This window comes from Schistocerca nitens, chromosome 1, assembly GCF_023898315.1.
Source record: "Schistocerca nitens isolate TAMUIC-IGC-003100 chromosome 1, iqSchNite1.1, whole genome shotgun sequence".
In the NCBI taxonomy this organism is placed as follows: Eukaryota; Metazoa; Arthropoda; class Insecta; order Orthoptera; family Acrididae; genus Schistocerca; species Schistocerca nitens.
This window is the reverse complement of record NC_064614.1, coordinates 644,678,807-644,699,779: the sequence shown is the minus strand read 5'-3', so window position 1 is coordinate 644,699,779 and position 20,973 is coordinate 644,678,807. Positions and strand designations below refer to the sequence as shown.

Sequence of the window (20,973 nt, the reverse complement as noted above, 5' to 3'; positions counted from 1 at the left end):
ATCTATCTGGAACTTGTCAGTATCTCCATGCTTCTTCCATGTATACAATCTTCTTTTATGATTCTTGAACCAAGTGTTAGCTATGATTAAGTTATGCTCTGTGCAAAATTCTACCAGGCGGCTTCCTCTTTCATTTCTTCCCCCCAAAACATATTCACCTACTACGTTTACTTCTCTTCCTTTTCCTATTATCGAATTCCAGTCACCCATGACTATTAAATTTTCATCTCCTTTCACTATCTGAATAACTTCTTTTATCTCATGATATATTTCTTCAATTTCTTTGTCATCTGCAGAGCTAGTTGGCATATAAAATTGTACTACTGTAGTAGGCGTGGGCTTCATGTCTATCTTGGCCACAATAATGCATTGAACTATGCTGTTTGTAGTAGCTTACCCGCACTCCTATTCTTTTATTTATTATTAAACCTACTCCTGCATTACCCCAATTTGATTTTGTATTTATAACCCTGTATTCACCTGACCAAAAGTCTTGTTCCTCCTGCCACCAAACTTCGCTAATTCCCACTGTATCTAACTTTAACCTATCCATTTCCCTTTATAAATTTTCTAACCTACCTGCCCAATTAAGGGATCTGACATTCCACGCTCCGATCCGTAGAACGCCAGTTTTCTTTCTCCTGATAACAACGTCCTCTTGAGTAGTCCCTGCCCGGAGATCCAAATGGGGGACTAATTTACCTCCGGAATATTTTACCCAAGAGGATGCCATCATCATTCAACCATGCAGTAAAGCTGCATGCCCTCAGGAAAAATTACAGCTGTAGTTTCCTCTTGCTTTCAGCCGTTCGCAGTTCCAGCACAGCAAGGCCGTTTTGGTTAGTGTTACAAGGCCATATCAGTCAATCATCCAGACTGTTGCCCCTGCAACTACTGAAAAGGTTGCTGCCCCTCTTCAGGAACCACACGTTTGTCTGGCCTCTTAACAGATACCCCTCTGTTGTGGTTGCACCTATGGTACGGCTATCTGTATCGCTGAGGCATGCAAGCCTCCCCACCAACGGCAAGGCCTATGGTTCATGGGGGAGGGGGTTATGTTGTGTACTATGATTATTAAAATGAGATATCAGTTTTGGTTCTGTTCTGTTCTCAACTGTCCAATTTATATAAGCTCACATCATGTACGTAAATAGCAAAAATGAACTTATATCAAGCAATCAATAATAAACGATACACGGCTTCTATTTTCATTTATTCGCATGCATGCTTAAATTCTGAAGTCTGGATGTCTTCAATATTGCCTTGAGGAGTAATCATGCAATACAGTGTAATGGTTAGCATCACTGGCTGACATGCTGTGGTTCACCAGTTCAAAACTGACCATCAGAAAGTATTTGTTATTTAGTATTTATCATTTCTTAATGGTTCTTGAAATATCATATGTTAACTATGTTGGCATCTGTTCTGACTATGCTGGTGTCCGTAATATACACTCTTCATCTGCTGTACTTCATTAGTGATCCTGCCATCAGATTTGGACTTGACTTTGGTTTTGGCATGGCACTGTCTGGGAGATGAAATGTACTTCAAAACATATACACCCCACTGACTCCAATTAGGCAATATAAAAGCCACTGCCTATGCCGACAGGAACCAGATTACAAGCAGTACATCCTTATTAAGATCCATATGTGCAGGAGATATGTGAAGTCCAAAACAGCAGTAAGTCAGATGCATATTAGATGTTCATCAGCTTTTTCTAGCAACACTGATCATGATCTGACAAAATGGCTGGGAAGATTTGACCATTTGCCAAATGTAACACGTGGGACAACATGATGTATTTGGAATCTCGCGAGATTCGATCCGGCGACCCTCAGATTACGAACCCGAGCGCTTACCGCTGCGCCACGATGCTGTAGAAAATCATTAATCGTAGAGAGTATTTCATCGCAAAGGTTTCTTTTAACTGTCGATTTTCTCGACAATGGCTGAGAAGTGCATCTTGGTTCTTTGCTACATTACACCTCTGGCCATGAGCTTTTATTATGCGCAGTATGAATCGAATCTGAATTTCACAATTGGTGGCCTCCCCTTGTTAGATGAAAATTGTACTTTGATTTTAGTTATAGTTCTGACAAAGACAAATACATTTGCCAGGCACGTGGTAAATGCTGCACAAAAACTATACAGTGTTAATAGTATAAAATAATGTTTCTTTAGGTTTTAGCTTTTCAACAAAACAATGTGTTGTATGGTTATAGATGCATATAGTTGTGGAAAGTCTCCTCATTATTTGCAATTGGCACCACTTGTGTTCCTACACAGGTCAGCTGATGATGACTACAATGAAAAATAATTTGCATTCGTTTACACAATTCAAAAATCTTCAGATATGGTGAGAATATTTTAGCAAATTGTGCAACCAATTATAGAATAGTGAATGCATAAAATCTGATTGCACACAAGCAGCCAGGAATTTTGCACTCTAGCCTGGTCAAAATGTCAAGGGGGGAAAAAATATAAAAGAAGTGTCAAGAATTAATTAATATACATTTGGGTATACCTCATACTCGCGGCTAGTGAGGAACTTCATAAGAACATGCTTCAGATATTTAAAGTTAACGTCATCCTCGGAGCCAATAGGTGGAGGCTGTCTACTGCTGCTTGTTCCCGGTCCTGGGCCAGGGCCTGGCCCAGTGCCCTGGGCAGGAGCCTGCCCCAAGGGGATTACATCCACACTGTCACCTGTATCGTGGCTTGGATTGCGCAGTTCACGTTGCAGTGTTTTCTTCATATCACCGAGTCGCTGTTGTAATACACGGACACTCTGTAAAAAAACAATATCTGTATGTCAGTTTCATAATATTATGTTCATGTCATAAGCCCTAATTATCTGACTGATTCACACACAAAAAATCTCTTCCTACAATGTAGAGTTTCTAATTTACTAAATGATCATTTTTTCAATAATTTCAAAAATAATGCAGAAATCGGATTGAGAGATAAAATGTGAAAGTTTAAAAGTACTCAAATTATAGTGTTTGCTGTGCACATAAGATGTAAAAAGCTTCCTTAAATAAAACTAAAAACATCTTTGGCAGTGTTAAATCACATGTATCAACAGGATAACCATTGTTTTCTTGTTAGGGAATACATTTGTGGCAAAAGTACATTGTTCAGCGTTCAGTGACTGTAATTCAGATATTTCAGTATAACAAAAAAGTCACTAGAACAGAACGGTTTTGAAACTCACATTACTATATCACTGGACATACATTTCTGTTATTTGTTCCACTACTGCTTATGTGATTAAAAAGAAACAGAAAACGCAAAATTTTTCATACCTTATTTTTTTCAGCTACTTGCTCCTCCAGATCTAAAATAGTTCTTCTGAGTTCCTGCTCTTGTTTCTCTGCCGCATGTTTATCATGTTCAATTAGTTCCAATGCCTGAACTCTATTTAAAAGTTCTTGAATTTTGTTTGACTGACTTCCAATCTCCTAGAAAATAGATACAAATATTATAACAATAAAAATTCCAGGTAGGAAAAAATAGCTCATGTTCATGTTTTTGTCTAATTGGCTACGTATTTCAAGGAACCATTCAAGTGTTTATCTGAAGCAATTTGGAAAAACCACAGAGCTTCCAAATCTTGATGGCTAGATGGAACTATAGCAATTTTAGGTCAGGGAGAGAGTGGTTTTGAAGATACATTTATAATATATGTATGTAGTTCAGCAGAATCAATGCTGATGAAGGAAAAAGGGGAGCGTTGAGTGAGACATTGCAAACAGCCATGGATGTAGAAGCAGATATTGCTCATTGGCACTACAGATTGCTGCATGTTCAGTAACTGGTTACTAGTGTTTGCAGTTAGCCATAGTTTGGCAATGGCCATTAATTCATGCATGTCAACAGCTACAGTGCAGACTCAATTAACAAGACTAACTGTTCTCATAAATCAGCCCAATAATCGAAAATGCAGGTAACCGAATGTATGAAGAAAAATGACTTTTGTATTATTAATTCTAGAAATATAAACTATGCCGCGCATATATGGTTATCTTCTAACGCCAGTACCTCGTCTCCTAGATTCCAAACTTTGGAAGGTAGGAGACGAGGTACAGCGGAAGTAAAGCTGTGAGGACGGGGCATGAGTCGTGCTTGGGTAGCTCAGTTGGTGGAGCACTTGCCCGCGAAAGGCAAAGGTCCCGAGTTCGAGTCTCGGTCCGGCACACAGTTTTAATCTGCCAGGAAGTTTTATATCATACTTATTGGCTAACTTATAACCAGTTTCCCTTTTTTTAATGAATCACTAATGTTTATTTTATCTTTACACGATAACATCGCTTTCTTGTGCTTTGGTATTTCTAAGCACAGGCGTGACACGGCACAGTGACTGGCAACTGTAACTCAAACAGTAATGAAATCTGAGAGACAGAGATTGGGAGGGTAGTGCCAGTGTGACATGTCCTTGCATGCACAGACCATACTAAAAATATGTTTGCTCGTGATTGACAATCCAGATAATGATGAATCCATATAACTAAGATCTGAATAATCGAAACTCCATTATTGTTGTACCAATATAATAGCAAATTTTGCACCAACTTAAAGTACAGTATACAGCTGATATACGATGGGATTTGGGTACATTACAGGCTGTAAGCATTGTCTTACGTAAATGCCTGAAATGCATTTGCCAATTGGAATGGGATTTCTTGTTGGCCAAATGCATTAGAACAATCTCTGTGTGATTCAATGTTAGTGAAAGATGTTACTTAAATTGACGATGAGACTGGAGCTTTTGTATTACAGAATGGCTGCACGAGTTTGAGAACATGGACCAATGATCAAACCACCAACAGATTAAAATTTATCTAGTAGTGTTCAGTAAAATGTTGCTTTAATCCAAAAGCTTGTGTTGCTCAGTGTCATCTGGTAGCTGTGCTGATCTGGTATCTGTTTTACCTACATAGTAATAGACTATGGAAGATAGCTGACAAGACTGCTGACTATGTGAGGTTTCATGCTAGCCCCAAAATAGCAACAGTATGTCAAAAGATTCAACAGCAATGATTTGCAATAAGAATAAATGTGACGAATACAATACCTTATTCTTTATTTCTATTTCACTTTGTAGAGTGGCAACACGAGTCTGTATGTCAGCTGCATCTCTCTGTTGTTCACGAAGCTGCTGTCTCACCAGCTCACATTGCTGATTCAGCTCTGCACATCGAAGTTGAGCAACATCTTTCTCACTCTTCTCTTGATGTATTTCACTCAAAAGCTCTGCGGCACGTTCCTCACTCTGTGAAAGCTTTCCTTCTAAACTCATTATCTGTTCTTGTAAATATGTACTAGTTGTTTTTTCATCTGCAATTTAGTTTATAATTACTAAATGTGCGCTAAATGACTTATGGTATAAAATAAATTACTCTATTTCTGTATAGCAATTCCAGTAATTTCTAGCTTACTGTTATTTTACCAACTAAGACACATATTGACAAGTATAAGACTTCAACTAAAAGAAACAGCAAGGACACAGTACTGGCACTTGTGCGAGATGTTAAATTAATCCCAAATTTAACAGCTACTAGAAAAAGTCTTGACAGAATACCAAAATGACTTCACCATCACAACATCATTTTAAGAAAAGGTGAAGCGTTTGTGAAATGTACTCAGCTAAACATCTCATGCAGTTATTTTTTGAATTTTACAGATGTGAAAATATTTTGTGGTTTACAACTATTAATCTCATTCTTCATTTCCAAGTCACTAGTAATAGAGCAATAAAGACACTAATTTTAAAAAAAATTTTGAAAGCTGTACAGAATACAGCATCCTCTGTTGCAATTTCAGTAGCTTAGAAGGAAGGAAGATTAAAGGGATTTGAATACTGAAGCTAATGCACAAGCGAATAACAGCATTTAGGACCTTAATGGGAATCTTTCTAAGCTTCAGTTTGTAAATGCAACAATGCTAACTGTAGCTCCAAAATTAAGCAATGCCTACAGCAGGAGACAGGAATTGAACCAGTGACCCATACATCGCTAGCCACAGATACACCACTACACTACAGCACATGAGGCATATCATGCAACATTGCTCCTTCTGCTTCTCCTCCTCCTCACAAAACAGTGGTACATTGTTATGGGGTTGACTGTGCATTTCTGGATTGGGATCTATTTAGTGGTCCTTTGTGTAAATGTGTTGCAGGAACCTTGCATTCTGATCTTATTAACATGCCTTCCTGATTAAATGAAGTCACTTTCATCAAGGCATCACAATCACTGAGCAGGTATTCATGTTTCTGAACTCATTAATTCTCTATGCTTGAGGAGCTTGACTGGAATCCATGCAAATGACACAATGCACTTTTTAATGTATGATTCAGTATGGGCCAATGTATTGTTTTACAAATTTTCCTCATTGCTTTTCCTGCTGCACTGATATAAAAATCCAGGTTGCAGCTTACAAGTCGATGTTCATGATTCGCTACCCTGGGTGTCCCAAATATGCACACCAGCTGTCTTGACACTTATGTTCTGGAGATGATGTGTTTGTTTTCGTTTCAACCTGGTGATCCCATGGCTGATTACATCAAAGTGTCCATACAGTTTTTTTAGTCTTGTGAGCCATTGGCTGGAAGAAATGGTGTGCAATATCCAGTGTCTTGCTTTACTCTGTTGTAAGCAAATATTACAACAGGCAGTACTGTATTCCAGCTCTCTGTTCAATGACAACATACATCCAGAGGGATGTCTTATTTGTGTACTGCAAGGAAACTTCTCTATGAATGGTAGGCAGTTATCCTGTGGTTGATATTGCATCATGAAAGTACTTCTGAAGTCAATTTTGACTGCAACACTTTTTCAAGAGATCATTACACCTGCTGATCTAAATGTCAGAATTATATCTTCTACAAAGAATTTCACAATTTCTGAAGCTTCCACAGTTGGTGCAGCCTTGGTGACCATGCACTGGGTCAGGTACTTAGCAGGCACTCACAACCATATATTCTCGTTTGTTGATTTGGGACACCCCAATAGGACATCAATTCCAATTCAGTGAAATAGAGCAATGGCAGGGCAAATTAGTTCTGTATACCTGGAATTAAGATAAATGTTTCCATCATTAGCATTCCCTACAGTGGCCCACGTAACAATTGAAATATAGAGATTTGTCCAATAATTCCTACTTTGAAATCTACGCGTATCAAGGACAGGTAATGCTTGTATTTAAAAGCTTTGAGGCAGAGCCACTCCAAAATATATATTAAAGTAATTTTTCAACACTGTACTACAGAATTTACATTATGATGATGAATATTGAATATTACCCACACAAATAATGAGAGTCAAAATTTTTGAAACTGTTGATACAAAGTAATATTTCTTTTGAACAGGTAGTCACTATTCTTAAGCGTGCACTTTGAAATGCCGTTTAGCTCTATGTTGTAGAGACTTGGGGGCACAACTTCTACACACTACAGCTCCTATGGGCTTTCTGAATGCTCAACCAGAAGAGCCTAAGGGTGTCCTACCAATTTCCAAATAATTTTCATTATTCACTGCTTACATCAGATGGGAATGAACAAAGTCGCTGAAACTCGGCTATCAATTCCCTGTCTCTTATATCTCTACAAGCTGGCATACCCGGCTTTGCTCAGGGAGTTGATACGAGATTGTGTGGTAGTTGGAATAAAAGGATAAACTTTAGAGCATAAGAGATAAAAATGTTTACTGACAACATATTCTAACTATTTACAGTACTTGTTTATAAACAACATTTTTCCATTTTGTTATCCGGGATATGTATGTACAAATTTTTTGAATTTCCTACTCAAGAGCAAGCTGCATATAGTTGACTGTGACAGAAGCAGGAGTCTTTGAAATTGATGCCGCAACATTTTAAAGTTTTTCCTTGTGCTTTGTTATGTAAAACTGTAGGCTAATTTGATTGGAAATTGCACTCTTTTAAATTGGAATGGCAGTCCAGTAGAGATCAGTGCTATTCTGGGGATAAATAGTGAGTGTCCTGTCAAATTTGGCTGCAATGATGTTATTCAATAGCTGTTTGATGATCATCCTTGTCCCGTTATGCAGTTTTGGCGAGTTGGGATTTCTGAGTAGTATGACTGGAGATCCAATTCTAAGTCAGACAATGTAATGGCATTCCTGGTATTGCAAAGAGTTTAGAAATCCTGTAGGGAAGTTCACACTTTCTTCAATGTTTAGCATTGTGTCGATCAATTTGTATATTCTCTCTTCACTGGAAATTTTCTTTTGAATATTAAAGTTGATATCACTGACAATATTATTTTTATCTGCCAAAACTGCTCTTTCAAATAGCCAGTTTGGATTAGTATAGTTGTGAACAATGTTTGGATAAATTTGGTTGATGAGTTCATTTTCAGCAGTGGTTATGTTGCAGAAATCTTTCGATAGTTCAATCTCACATTTTTTGTAAGTCACTGTATTTCTTTGTGTGGCTAGGATGAAATAATCTCGGCTGCTGGTGTTGGCTTGGAGATAACTGGAAGTGATTGTTGAAAATCTCCTGAGAGTATGAGTAGAGCTCCTCTCATCACTTTAGAGTTTCCTTGTAATTCTTGTAATGTTCTGTCCATGGCTTCAAGTGATTTTTTATGTGCCATTGTGCATTCATCCTAGAAAGTAAGTATAGCGTGTTTTAGAAGTTCACCCAGTCCAGATGCCCTTGTGATTTTACACACTGTAAATGTTCTTCGGCTATATTCAAGGGCAGTGCAATTTCCTTCCCTCAATGTTGCTGCAACGCCAGATGATGCCAGTGCTAGTGTGATGGGTTGTTTAGCATGTATTTCTGCCAGCAACAGATTTATTAAAAACGTTTTCCTGGTGCATCCTAGTGCATCCAAGTAAATAATTCTGCCATGTTGTCAATTCGGTCCATGATAATATTGAAAATTTCATTTTGAGTGTCACTGAGGAATAGTTTGTTGTGAGTAATATATTTAAGCAGTTTGTTGATGTAGCTTTCTCCTTTGTAATTACAAAGTTTAGGATACTGACAGCAGCTTTTTGGGGTGCTTGCATCCCAAGTTGTACTAAGGTCTGGCGATTTATTGGTAAACGTTTATCTTCTAGGCGAATGAGTGTTTCACTGATGACGTCGTTGGTTTCAGTACAGTATGTCATCAATCATACTCTCTTTGAAGAAGTCTCACAGCTGTTTTACATTCAATGGATCACATTTTGTTAGAATTATGGCGAATAAGTCTATCATTTGTTCCACTGAGGCTGTGAACAAGGGTTCTTGTAGGTTAATTCCCAGAGGTTGTCATTTTCCAGTAGTCCTAAGCATTTTCGTCTTTTTCCTGTACATCTGGCACAGGTAACTGTCAACAATTCTGATATCTATGAAACTTGTTGATCCCCATAATTCGTGTAGTAACATCACGAGATATAACAGTGAAAACAAGCAATTACGGATAAAATTATTTAATTGGGTAGAATGGATGTTATCTATCCAATTAAATAACATCACGACATAGAAACATTCAGCATTGTTTCCATGTACAGTGCATACTGGCCTGGTGTGCCAGTTTTCATGATACCTGGATGATCTTCTACTGGAATTCTTTGTTTTTGTTGTTGAAAGATTTTTCTTGTTGTGTTCCACGTATAATAGGTAGGGACACCAACATATAGTAATGTTTTTGTGAATGCATCCGTCTGCCACAGTTGGTAAAAAGCTGTTAATGTTGTGTTCTGAGGTGGTTCGCTTGCAACTTTTTTGGCGATGTCTTTTGTGAAGTAACCTCGTACACTCTCCAAATGCATTGCTAGATGTTGCACAGTTGTTTCGCATTCATGTACGGGAAAAGCAAAAATCTGCTGAGCTGCTTCATTATTGCTGATGTAGCTTCCCATTTCGTACACGAGGTTCTCTTCGCTTCTGTTTTGTTATTTGCTGACTTTGGCTATTTGGAATACTGTCACATCACTGCCTTTTTGTTCACATATTTACAGATATATTTGATGCACTTCACTGAATTGCACTATTCTACGTTTGTGTGTGCTTGGAATATTTTGGAAAGTAGTGTGTTATATGGTACTACTCATTGATTATCTATTTTCAGTTCATCACTGCCTCATATTCATATTTTTTCTGTGAAGCCACCATTGTTGGGTGACTATGTTCTGTATTTGGGATCACCATCAGTTCTGGTTCGTATGTTGTCCAAGAATAGTTTTGGGTTTTTTTGCACATTTTCCATCACTCATACATGGCGAATTGGGGTTTAATGGCCCGGATGGTCTGTGCATCATGTCTTTCACTACTCTGTCATACAGTTCCAGATTTTCTTGTGGGCTGGGAAACTCAGGTTCGATGACTGTCAACATCCATGGGATGAATTCTGTCGTGTAACCATATGAAATTGTGTTAGTGAGGCAGTCCTAGTTTTTGAAATTCAATTGTGTACATCCAACTTCTAACAGTTCCAAAGATGTGGTATTTTGTGATGACTTCAATAAATCTCATTTGTTCTTGTCAGGAAACTCGGGCCATTATGTTGTGTTGATGCATGGGGGCTTGTCCGTTCTTAGATGTTCTTTGATTTCTGGATACGACAAGTTGCATGTGAATGTTATGAAGAGGTCAGATCATCCATATTTAATTATGTAGGTCATGGCAGCTTGGTGTGTTCGTGTGTGTCTCTCCGACTTCCTATGTATGACAAGAGTAAGATTACCATGGTTCCAATGTTGGCAATGTTTCCATCATTTATGATTCTGCTTTGACGGTGGGGGCATAGTTTCTTCTGATTCAGCCTTCTGTAAAGCATCTGTTCCGCTCCTATTTTTGCACATGTATCTACCAGGAATTGTTGGAATAAACAGTGAGTGTTGAGAATGTGATTGTGTATTTCATTGTCCCTGATCATTAAGCATTGATTTGAATGACTGCTTCACTACCTGAGCCATCTGGATCCTTCCCTCCACCACCAGCTTTTCTAAACTGTGCAGATGGGAGCTATCCTTACAGCACATTCTCTGCTCCCATAATTATCCCGGCGTCAACCTACAGTAAAATTCTGTCCCCACACCCTCCACCCAACAGTTTCCAACCCTTCTGCTCTATAATCTCCTCCCCATTCTTACCTCCCACCCTGTTGATTTGCAATGCACTCTCAATGCATCCCCCCCATCTTTACCCCACTTCTCTCCTTTTTTTCTTCCTTTTTTACCACATGTCCCTGCCTCACAATCTCCTGATGCCTGTTGGCAGTCTAATACCTGCACACTCCACCAAACAGTGTTTGTTTCTCCCCCACCTGTACACTACTATCCCTTCCCCTTTCTCACCCCCTCTAGATTGCTGCTTGCATCCCATGTGATATTGCATTCCGGCCTGAGATGCTGGAGTTCACAGTTATATGTGTATGAGGTGTGCTTGTTTTTGCATATAAGTGTGTGTGTGTGTGTGTGTGTGTGTGTGTGTGTGTGTGTGTGTGTGTGTGTTTACTGATGAAGGCTGTGATTGAAAGTTATGTGTGAGCATCTTTTAATCATGCTGTCTGCAACATGACGTGTCTTCTTTAAGATAAGTAGCTATCTATCTTTTCCTAGATTGTTGATATTCCTACCTGGAGTCTCAATAGTTTGATTTTTGCCGAATGGCTTTCTCCCCGCCTACAACCCTGTGATGTTTTCGTTTCTTACGCTTCTCTATAGCAGTACTCTTCTGAGTGTCCATTCTTTCTCTGCTTTCATGTGTTTATTTACTGCCTTCCAAACCGCATCTACTTCTGGGCCACACTGTATTAACGACCGTCGGTGCACAACATAGACTTCATCACAACGTGGACTGTTTTGCTGCATCCAACGCCCCATACTCTTACCTCCGATAGTTAATTACATTTATTCCTATTGATCCCCCTTCATCCCTCATCCAGACATACTTTAGAGTTTTGTTTCCCACACCTGTCAGTGCGACATGAATTTTTGATCCTCGATCTGACCCATCCCTCTCCATCCCTCTCTTATTGCAATGCACACGCACTCCCATATCTCATTATTCCTTTTCACCCACATTTATGTATGTTTTTAACATATTTGTGCGTAGTTTTACGTGGTTACACGGATTTTTGCAAATTTTTACGTATTTGTGCATATTTTTACATATCTGTACATATTTTTATATATCTCTGCATATTTTATGTATCTGTGTGTACTTTTATGTATCTGTGCATGTTTCTGTGTGTCTTTACGTATTTTTTACACATCTTTATGTGTCTTTTTGCTTATTCAGCTGCTCTCACAATCATCAACACCTATTTTCCCCATTTCCTTTGCACCATTCCTGCCTCCATCTTTCTTTACCAGTTCAGAAAAGTATCCCTTTCCCTGGGTAAGACCTAGTCCCATGTTCTGTTACTCAAATGCTGCCTTAACCATGGAATCCCTCCAAACAGCCTAACTGTAAAGATTCCTTTCTCAGGATCCCATCCCTCCTTTCACAATGATCTACACATTTTCAGATTCTGCCAATCCCTGACCCTGCAAAAACACATCTTCACGGCACAGTCATCCCAGAACCACCTCTGCTCCCTCTGCAGGATACTACTACTCTACAATCCCTACTCCATACATCACATCTCTCAAATTGAATCCCTTGCTCTCCAGCACCTGGAGGAGCACTCCAGACACAACCTCTATAAATTATCCAAATTGCTGACATCCAACTGCCACCTCGGGGCACCACTATCCAACCTCTATCATACCCACAACGTTCCTCCTTATCCACCCCTCATAGCAGCTGCCTAGCTGACCTTTCCAACTTGCCACATCCTCCAAACTCCTTACCAAACATCCTCCAAATCCACAGCTAAAACAGTCCTAGAACACTGTTAACCTTTCTACGAAAACCCTCAGCTCCACAGAAGTTTCAGTCCTATCCAAAGGACTCGCCTTTAGCTGTACACCCAAATTTAACCAAGCTGGACTTGTCAGAGACCTACTCTCCTTCTCCCGATTCCTGCAATAGATGCACTTCTTTGCAGCCAGTCCCTCCAACCAAAACCACCCTAATTCCAACGCTGAACCCTGCTTCTTCCAGTTCATACAATCATCCAACTGTGATCTTTCCCCCCTTCCCAACTAACCACCCACTGGTCACATTCTAGGAATTCCTTACCTCCAACTTAGCCTCACTGTCCTTCCCCAGGTCCCTTCCTCAGAAAACCTAGCTTTTACTAGAAAAAAGAGCAGCCATACACAACCACAAAACAAATCCTGACCTAATCATCCTACCTGCAGATAAATGTTCAATCACTGTTATTATGAATCACAGTGACTACTTGGCACATGACCTCCGCCAATTATCTGACTACACCACCTCTAAACTTTGACAGAGATATCCCATCCCAGAAGTCCAACAAAAACTCCAATCCCTGCTTAAAGCCTTAGGCCCCTCCCAGAACATCTCCCCTGAATCCATTTCCCTCCTCAACCCTATGTCACCCTGCATACCACCTTCTACATGCTCCCCAAAATCCAAAAACCCAACAATGTCAGCCCCATTGTGGCTGGTTATTGTGCCCTCACTGAAAGAATTTCGGTGCTCTCTGACAAACACCTTCAACCAATTGCCTGTAATCTAGCTTTCCACATCAAAGATGCCAACCATTTCCTTCAGCAACCCTCCACCATCCCTATCCCTTTACCTCCTGCATCCATACTTGACACTGTTGGCGCCAACTCTTTATACACCAACGTTCCTCATGCTCAAGGTCTTACCACTACTTAACACTACCTTTCACAACATCCTTTAAATTCCAAATCCACTACCCATTCCTCATACACCTTACTATCTTTACACAAACCCACAACTACTTCTCATTTGAAGGGAAGGTATATAAACAAATCCACAGCACAGCCACAGGTACCTGCTTGGCACCCTCCTATGCCAACCTTTTTACAGGCCATTTAGAGGAGCCTCCCAGAACACCAAACCCTAGTCTGGTTCAGGTTCATTGATGATATCTTCATGATCTGGACCCAGGGCCTACATACCCTTCTTCGTTCCTTCAGAACCTCAACACCTTCTCTCCCATCCACTTCACGTGGTCCTCCTCGACACAGCGTGCCACCTTCCAAGATGACCTCCTCCTCTGTGATTGCTCCATCTGCACCTCTGTCCACATTAAACCCCAACCACCAATAGCACCTGCATTTTGACAACTGTCATCCCTTTCATGCCAAAAAATTCTTCCCATATAATCTGATTACCCAGGGATGGCATATCTGCAGTGACAAAACTCCCTTGCTCAGTATGCTGAGGATCTCACCAATACCTTCATAGACAGGCATTATCCCCCAGACCTAGCCTGCAAACAGATCTCCCATGCCATTTCCCCTCACAACCCCAATCCTCCTCCCCCCTAAAAACCAGCCACAATGGAGTGTCTGTTCATCACCCAGTACCACCGCAGACTGGAACAACTGAACCATATCCTTCACCAGGGCTTTGATTGCCTATCACCATGACCTGAAATGAGGGGCATCCTACCCAAGATACTTCCCACCCCTCCTAAAGTAGTGTTCCATCACCCACCCAACCTCCTCAACATACTAATCCATCCTTATGCCCCTCCCAATCCCAAACCCTTGGCACAAGGATCATATCCCTGTGGAAGACCCAAGTGCCTGACCAATCCACCTACCCAGCACTTCCTATTCCAGTCCTGTCACAGGTTTACCCTATCCCATCATCAGGTGCCGGGCCACCTGTGAAAGCAGCCATGCCATTTACCAGCTCTGCTGTAATCATTGCACAGGTTTTTATATTGGTACAACTACCAATCAGCAGTCCACCAGGATGATCAGCCACTGCCAAACTGTGGCCAAGAGCAAAGTGCACCACCCTATGGCACGACATGCAGCTAAACATACGACATTTTATTTGAATGGCTGCTTCACTACCTGAGCCGTCTGGATCCTTTCCTCCACTGTCAGCTTTCTGCACTGCACGGATGGGAGTTATCCTTGTAAGGATCCTGGCCTCAGCGTACAGTAACATACTGTCCCCATACCCTCCACCCAACAGTCCGCCCCCCCCCCCCGCCCCCCCGTCCTATCATATCCTTCCCGTTCTCATCTCCAACCCTGTTTATTTGCAGCCCTCTGCCAATGCATTCACCCCATCCTTCCCTGCTCCTCTCCTTTTTTCCTGATGCTGCACCTGTTGGCAGTCTAGTCCCTGCACACTCCATCGGACAGCGTTCGTTTCTCTCCCCATCCATACACAACTATCCCTTTCTCTTCCCCACCCCCCTCCAGACAGCTGCTTGCATCCCACATGATGTTGCATTCTGGCCCAAGATGCTGGAATTGGTGGTCATGTGTGCACAAGGTGTGCGTGTGTGTATGTGTATGTGTTTGTGTTTACTGACAACGCCTGTGGTCGAAAGCTATGTGTGAATGTTTCTTAATTGTCTCTGTCTGCAACTTGACATGTCTTCTTTATAGTAAGTAGCAATCTATCTTTTCCTACATTGTTGTAAATGTACAGAAGAAATATGCATACAAAAACTACCCCATTACCATTATTAGCAAGCTTCTTTTTGTGAGCATATTGTACCAGAGTACTAGACAGATATGAATAACTGCTGCATACTGTGAGCCTGAAAATAGCAAAACATGAATTCAATGTGCAGCTTATATAAGGCAATACTTTGGAAATGAGCTTGAAGAAGAACTACTGAATTGTTAAAATTTTAATGAAATGGCAATAGACCACTTTGAAGTGCAAAAGAGGAGATAAGCTGGTTTCATCTATAAACAAATCAAGTACAGAAAGAAAAATGTGATTTAATAGGTGATATGAAGCAATTCCTTTGTTGTAGCTACATATTTAACCTACTAAATGGAGTACTTAGAAATGCGTAGTGACATGTTTTTCTACCAAAGTTGCATTTTTCCAACACCACCAGAACAAACCATACTAAAATGATGCATTTTGGTGTGATCTAATATGTGGTGTGCCACTTAAACTACAAATTCTCATATTACACAAGTATAAATACGAAAACCAACAAATACGGTATTCTAGCTTTGCAAACACTTTAATCAACACGGCCCAAGACCCATGATATAGAACCATCACTGTTTCATCTTGTGAGCTCATTAATGCCATGGACTGAACACACAAAAGACATTAAACATCACAAGTTTAGGACTGAAAACATGAAAACATTAAGCATGCAGTGAAGCTAACAGACACTGCATTAAAGATCTCTCCATAATGTGTCCTTTTGTACACTTTGTTGTGATAAGGTGTCAGGAAACGTGACACTGGTGGATAAATATGCCACCTACAAAACTTACACTGAGGTCACAAAGGTCGTGGGATAGAGAGATGCAGATGTACAGATGAAAGTATCACAGGTATAAAAGGGGAGCGCAGTGGCAAAGCTGCCATTTGTGTTCAGGTGACTCATGTGAAAAGGTTTCCAACGTGATAACGGTCAATGAAGGCAATTAACAGACTTTTAACATGCAATGGTAGTTGGAGCTAGATGTATGGGACATTATATTTTGGAAATCATTAGGGAATTCTATAACCCGTGACCAACAGTGCCAAGAGTGTGGTGAGAATATCAAATTCCAGGCATTACCTCACACCACAGACTACACGGTGTCCAATGGCCTTTACTTAATGACAAATAGCAGCTGCATTTGCGTAGAGTTGTCAGTGCTAACAGACAGGCGGCTCCAGGTGAAACACCCACAAAAATCAATGTGGCACAGAAAACAAACACATCCATTACGACAGTGCAGTGAAAGTTGGTGTTAATTAATTACTAACAGCACGACATTTCCTGCAGCACCTCTTTTGCACTCATGACAACCGATGGCCTGGTCATACGAGTCCTGTTTTCATTTGGTAAGATCTGATGGTTGGGTTCGAGTGCGGTGCAGGCCCTACAAAACCATGTGCCTAAGTTGCCAACAGGGCACTGGGCAAGCTGGTGGTGGTTCCATAATGATGTGGGCTATGTTTACATGAAACGGACTGGGCCCTCTTCCAACTGAACCATCACTGACTGGAAGTGGTTCGATTCAGACATTCATGGATTTCATGTTTTCATGACGACGCACAATTGTTCGTGACTGGTTTGAAGAATGTTTGGGACAATTCAAGAGAATGATTTGGCCATCCAGACCACCTGACATGAATCCCACTGAACATTTATAGGACATAATCAATAGGTCTGTTCATGCGCAAAATCCTACACAAGTAATACTTTTGCATTTATCGACATTTTAGAGGTAGCATGGCTGAACATTTTTGCAGGGGAGTTTCAACAAGTCATTGAACCCATGCCACACTGAGTTGCTGCATTACCCCAGGCAAAAGGAGGTATGACCCAATATTTGGGGGGTATCCAGTAACTTTTGTCACCTCAGCATATCTTGGAGTTAGCTTTTGGTGTTCTTTAGTAGTTGATTATGGAATGGAAGGGAGACACAGTACACAGTCTTTTGGCTACAGTGTATGCTTCATTTTCCAACTGATCATTTTTCTGCACTGCAGTTGAATTGGTTGTGGCAAAGTCTGGGGTTTCAGATTTGTTCCATCTATGTTGATATGCCTTATAGAAGTTGGTACTAATGGTTGAAGAACTCGTCCTTGAATTAGTGATACTACCTCATTCAGGCTGGGTTCACTGATAATTCCAGCCATCTGGGTTTTCCATAAGCAGACCTCACTAGCTCTTATGTCTTCTCTTATTTCTTGTAACATTAGCAATTTGAGGTCATGATGAACATCTGTGACTGCCAACAGAATATCACAAATATGTCCACCATCTTTCACTGCACTCTTTTGTGCTACATTGCCTTGATGGGCTAACATCACAAGAAGTTTTCTGGTCTAGTGACACCCTTCAAATAAGTGTCGGACAGAAGTTCTCTGCCACACCTTTCATTTGGAACAGAACTTTAATGGCTTGCTACATAAATGTCATCTTGCTCTTGGGTTGGGCCTTGGTCTTCAATCATTCTTCAGCTATGGGGAGCTACTGGCTAGTTGTCAAATGTCTTCATATTTTCCAACTGAAATTTGTCCCAATTACTGAGCTTTCACTCTTTTAAGGTAGATAGTACAGCCCAAGTAAATAGACACTTGCAAAGACTCATCATGCTGTTCCATTAGTCGCATTCAGTGACACTGTTAAATACCTTTAATCATTTAGTCAAATCCTGGCTAGTGTATTCCAAATATACTGCTGGATGCCTGGTATGCATCTGACTGATATTTTCATATCCATTGGTACCTGGACAATGCGGACCAGAGAAAGAATGCTCTGTCTGTATTCAGATTCCTCTCCATGAATGAGAAGGGTTTTTTAGTAGCCTTTACTGAAGTTCTGTTTTTCTGTGCACATGTAGGGAATGGCACAATGAAACCACCTAGTGGAGACTGTACCAGTTTCTCTCAGCATTAGTAGTAGTCGTCGGATATCCAAACAGTACGTTATGGGTTTGTTATGAAAACCTTATCTACCAAGTCCTCTACAACCCCTAGAAGCCTGTCATACAAATTTTGAAAAAAGCTATATAATTTTTACAACACTTCCACAACAAGGTTAACAATTCTTGATGCCTCACAACATGCCCTATAAATACATTCCTTCTTTTATCAAGTTGTGCAACAAATTTCTTTCTCCTCAATCCTCTTCTTTAATGATGTATGGGAAAAAGTAATTTTCTCCCTAACTCATTTCATTAACTCTTCATTAGTTGTATAATCTAGGGAAACATATGAGTGGTAGTCATAATCTGATTTTAGATGGGAAAGAGGGTGTACTGTACAGAACTGGAATCAACTCTGTCTTAGCTTTCATCTAAAGCATCCTATTCCTTTCTACCTGGTGCCCCCTTTGCAACCCCAGAATATATTATGCCCCTACATTTATGTAGTAAATTGTTTGCTTGTTTTGAAAAACTTTATTTGACAATAATCTGTGATCCACACTTTAGTAACAGATTGTTATTAGAAGTAGAGTAATACAAAACTATATTGGTTCAAAGGACTTGGTAGCCACAACAGAAATGTCTTTATGTCTTACTTAAATACCTAATGACATTGTTTTCACTTCAACAACATTTCATGTCCAAGTTTTTTTTATGTAATGAAAGTCACAAGAAAAATTCAGATCATCACTGAAATGGTTAAAATTGTGTTTCTTTAGGCAGCTCCTGAATCTCTAGTTTCAAACTAGTTAAAACACATCTAAGGTCTCTCTCCATGTTCGAACAGCTGTGGTGCTTTGTTTTCATGGCTAATGTTTAGTATCTGGTCTCTCATAGGTATGTAGATGAGAACTGTAAAGGGACTTTTAGGCTTCCTTTTCCACTCCTGGATAAGTAGGAAGGAAACTGAACCAAAAGTCTTCCAACCCCATATGCTGAAACTGTTCTTTAGCATTCAAATGACATTTCAATTGAATTGCATCTTCTTGTATTTCATTGGAAGTGTAAGCACATCAATTGTGAAGGGTGATCTTACTAATTTGCACCACGCATCTTCTGAAGACAAATGATGAAATTATGTTTGAAGTCTTCATGGAGTTGCTACAAGTGTTTACTGATTGTAACTCTCCACTTATTGACTTCACACTGTTGCTTATCTAGAAGTTTACTCAATTGACAAAATGATTGCAAAGTTAGTTAGGGAGCATTTAGGTGATACTTCTGTAATGGTCTTTTTTCCAAGAAGGCCCTTGTGGCATCCATTATTGTGGTGTTTCTCCCTTGCAGTTTCAAATTCAGATTGTTCTGGGTTTCAAAGAAGTCTGCCAGGTACACTGGGGAAAACATTGGGCTGTCATCAGTAAATGAATGATGAAGCTCACCTTTCCCTTGACTCACAAGAAATAGAGCTACTTCTGACTTCAAACATACAGCCTTCTAAGCACAATGTCCTTCAAAAGCATTGGACTTAAGGATTGGTGTTCAGCACTGAGATCATTACACAAGACTCAGATAAAACGAGTATTCCTAACACTTGGCTTAATTTTATTAGTTACACTGACAGCCAATTTCATTGTACTGCTCAGTTTCTCAAGTAAACAAGAGCAAATATGATCAGTATTTTTTTTGGTAATACTTAGGAAGCCAGGACATGAATCTAACATGGCTGGTGCTCCATCAGTACAAATTTCTATAACTCTATCCCAGGACAAACCATTTTCAACCAAAAACTCAGTAATGTCAGAAAATACATAACCTTTTCATGTTGCTTCCAAGTTTTCAGAAAGCAATAGTTCTACCATTATTTGCTTTTTATCCACAAATCAACAATGTACTATTAAGTGTCGTCATTGAGCTACGTAAGTAGAATCATCACACTGCAAGATAAAAAAAAATAGAGACATTGTCTTTTAAGAAGCTGTTCTTTCACATTCAGGACCATTTCCTCAATCCTACATTGGACACTGTTGGTTGAAAGAGGTGTCTTATCCATTATTCACTATCTTCTCCAATAACAATTCTAGCAGTTTTAAGAATGGAAGGTTTGACTAGTGTCTCATCAATAAATAGATGATGTTCCAGATGCAGAGGTCACAATGAGTCATTACTAAGGACAGTATCACACACAATACACTGTGGGAGCTGAACACTGTCTTTTTCACTAAAGATGAGTCCATACTTAATATATTCTTCATTACACAATCTTCTTTTTGCAGACTTTTCACTCATTGTAGAAAACCAATAAAAATACTATTTACTTCTATAGAGCACAACATGTATCATACTGAGGCGCAAGTCAAAGCTGATGCTGTCAACTTATCAACAAATGCACTCACCAACTGTAATAAGGATATCAAATTTTTGACTGCATGATTCTGCTTTCCTCTGAGCTGTCTGCAACACCCCCCCCCCCCCCAAGTCAACCACTGATGTAAAATAATTTTGAGGTGTTATAAATGAAGAAAAAATCTGGGCAGCCAAT

General features: G+C 39.9%; 1 protein-coding gene across 3 annotated transcripts in view; it reads right to left on the bottom strand.

The window, feature by feature from the left end:
• The window catches only part of LOC126258401 (golgin subfamily A member 1), a 139,743-nt gene that overhangs the window by 9,179 nt on the left and 109,591 nt on the right, over window positions 1-20,973 (bottom strand). For all 3 annotated transcript variants that reach the window (XM_049955641.1, XM_049955642.1, XM_049955643.1), the window contains 3 exons: window positions 5,078-5,340; window positions 3,309-3,464; window positions 2,528-2,791 (listed from right to left, as the gene is read on the bottom strand). In XM_049955641.1, the coding sequence (XP_049811598.1) occupies window positions 2,528-2,791; window positions 3,309-3,464; window positions 5,078-5,340 (683 nt within the window). The remainder of the gene's footprint in view (window positions 1-2,527; window positions 2,792-3,308; window positions 3,465-5,077; window positions 5,341-20,973) is intronic.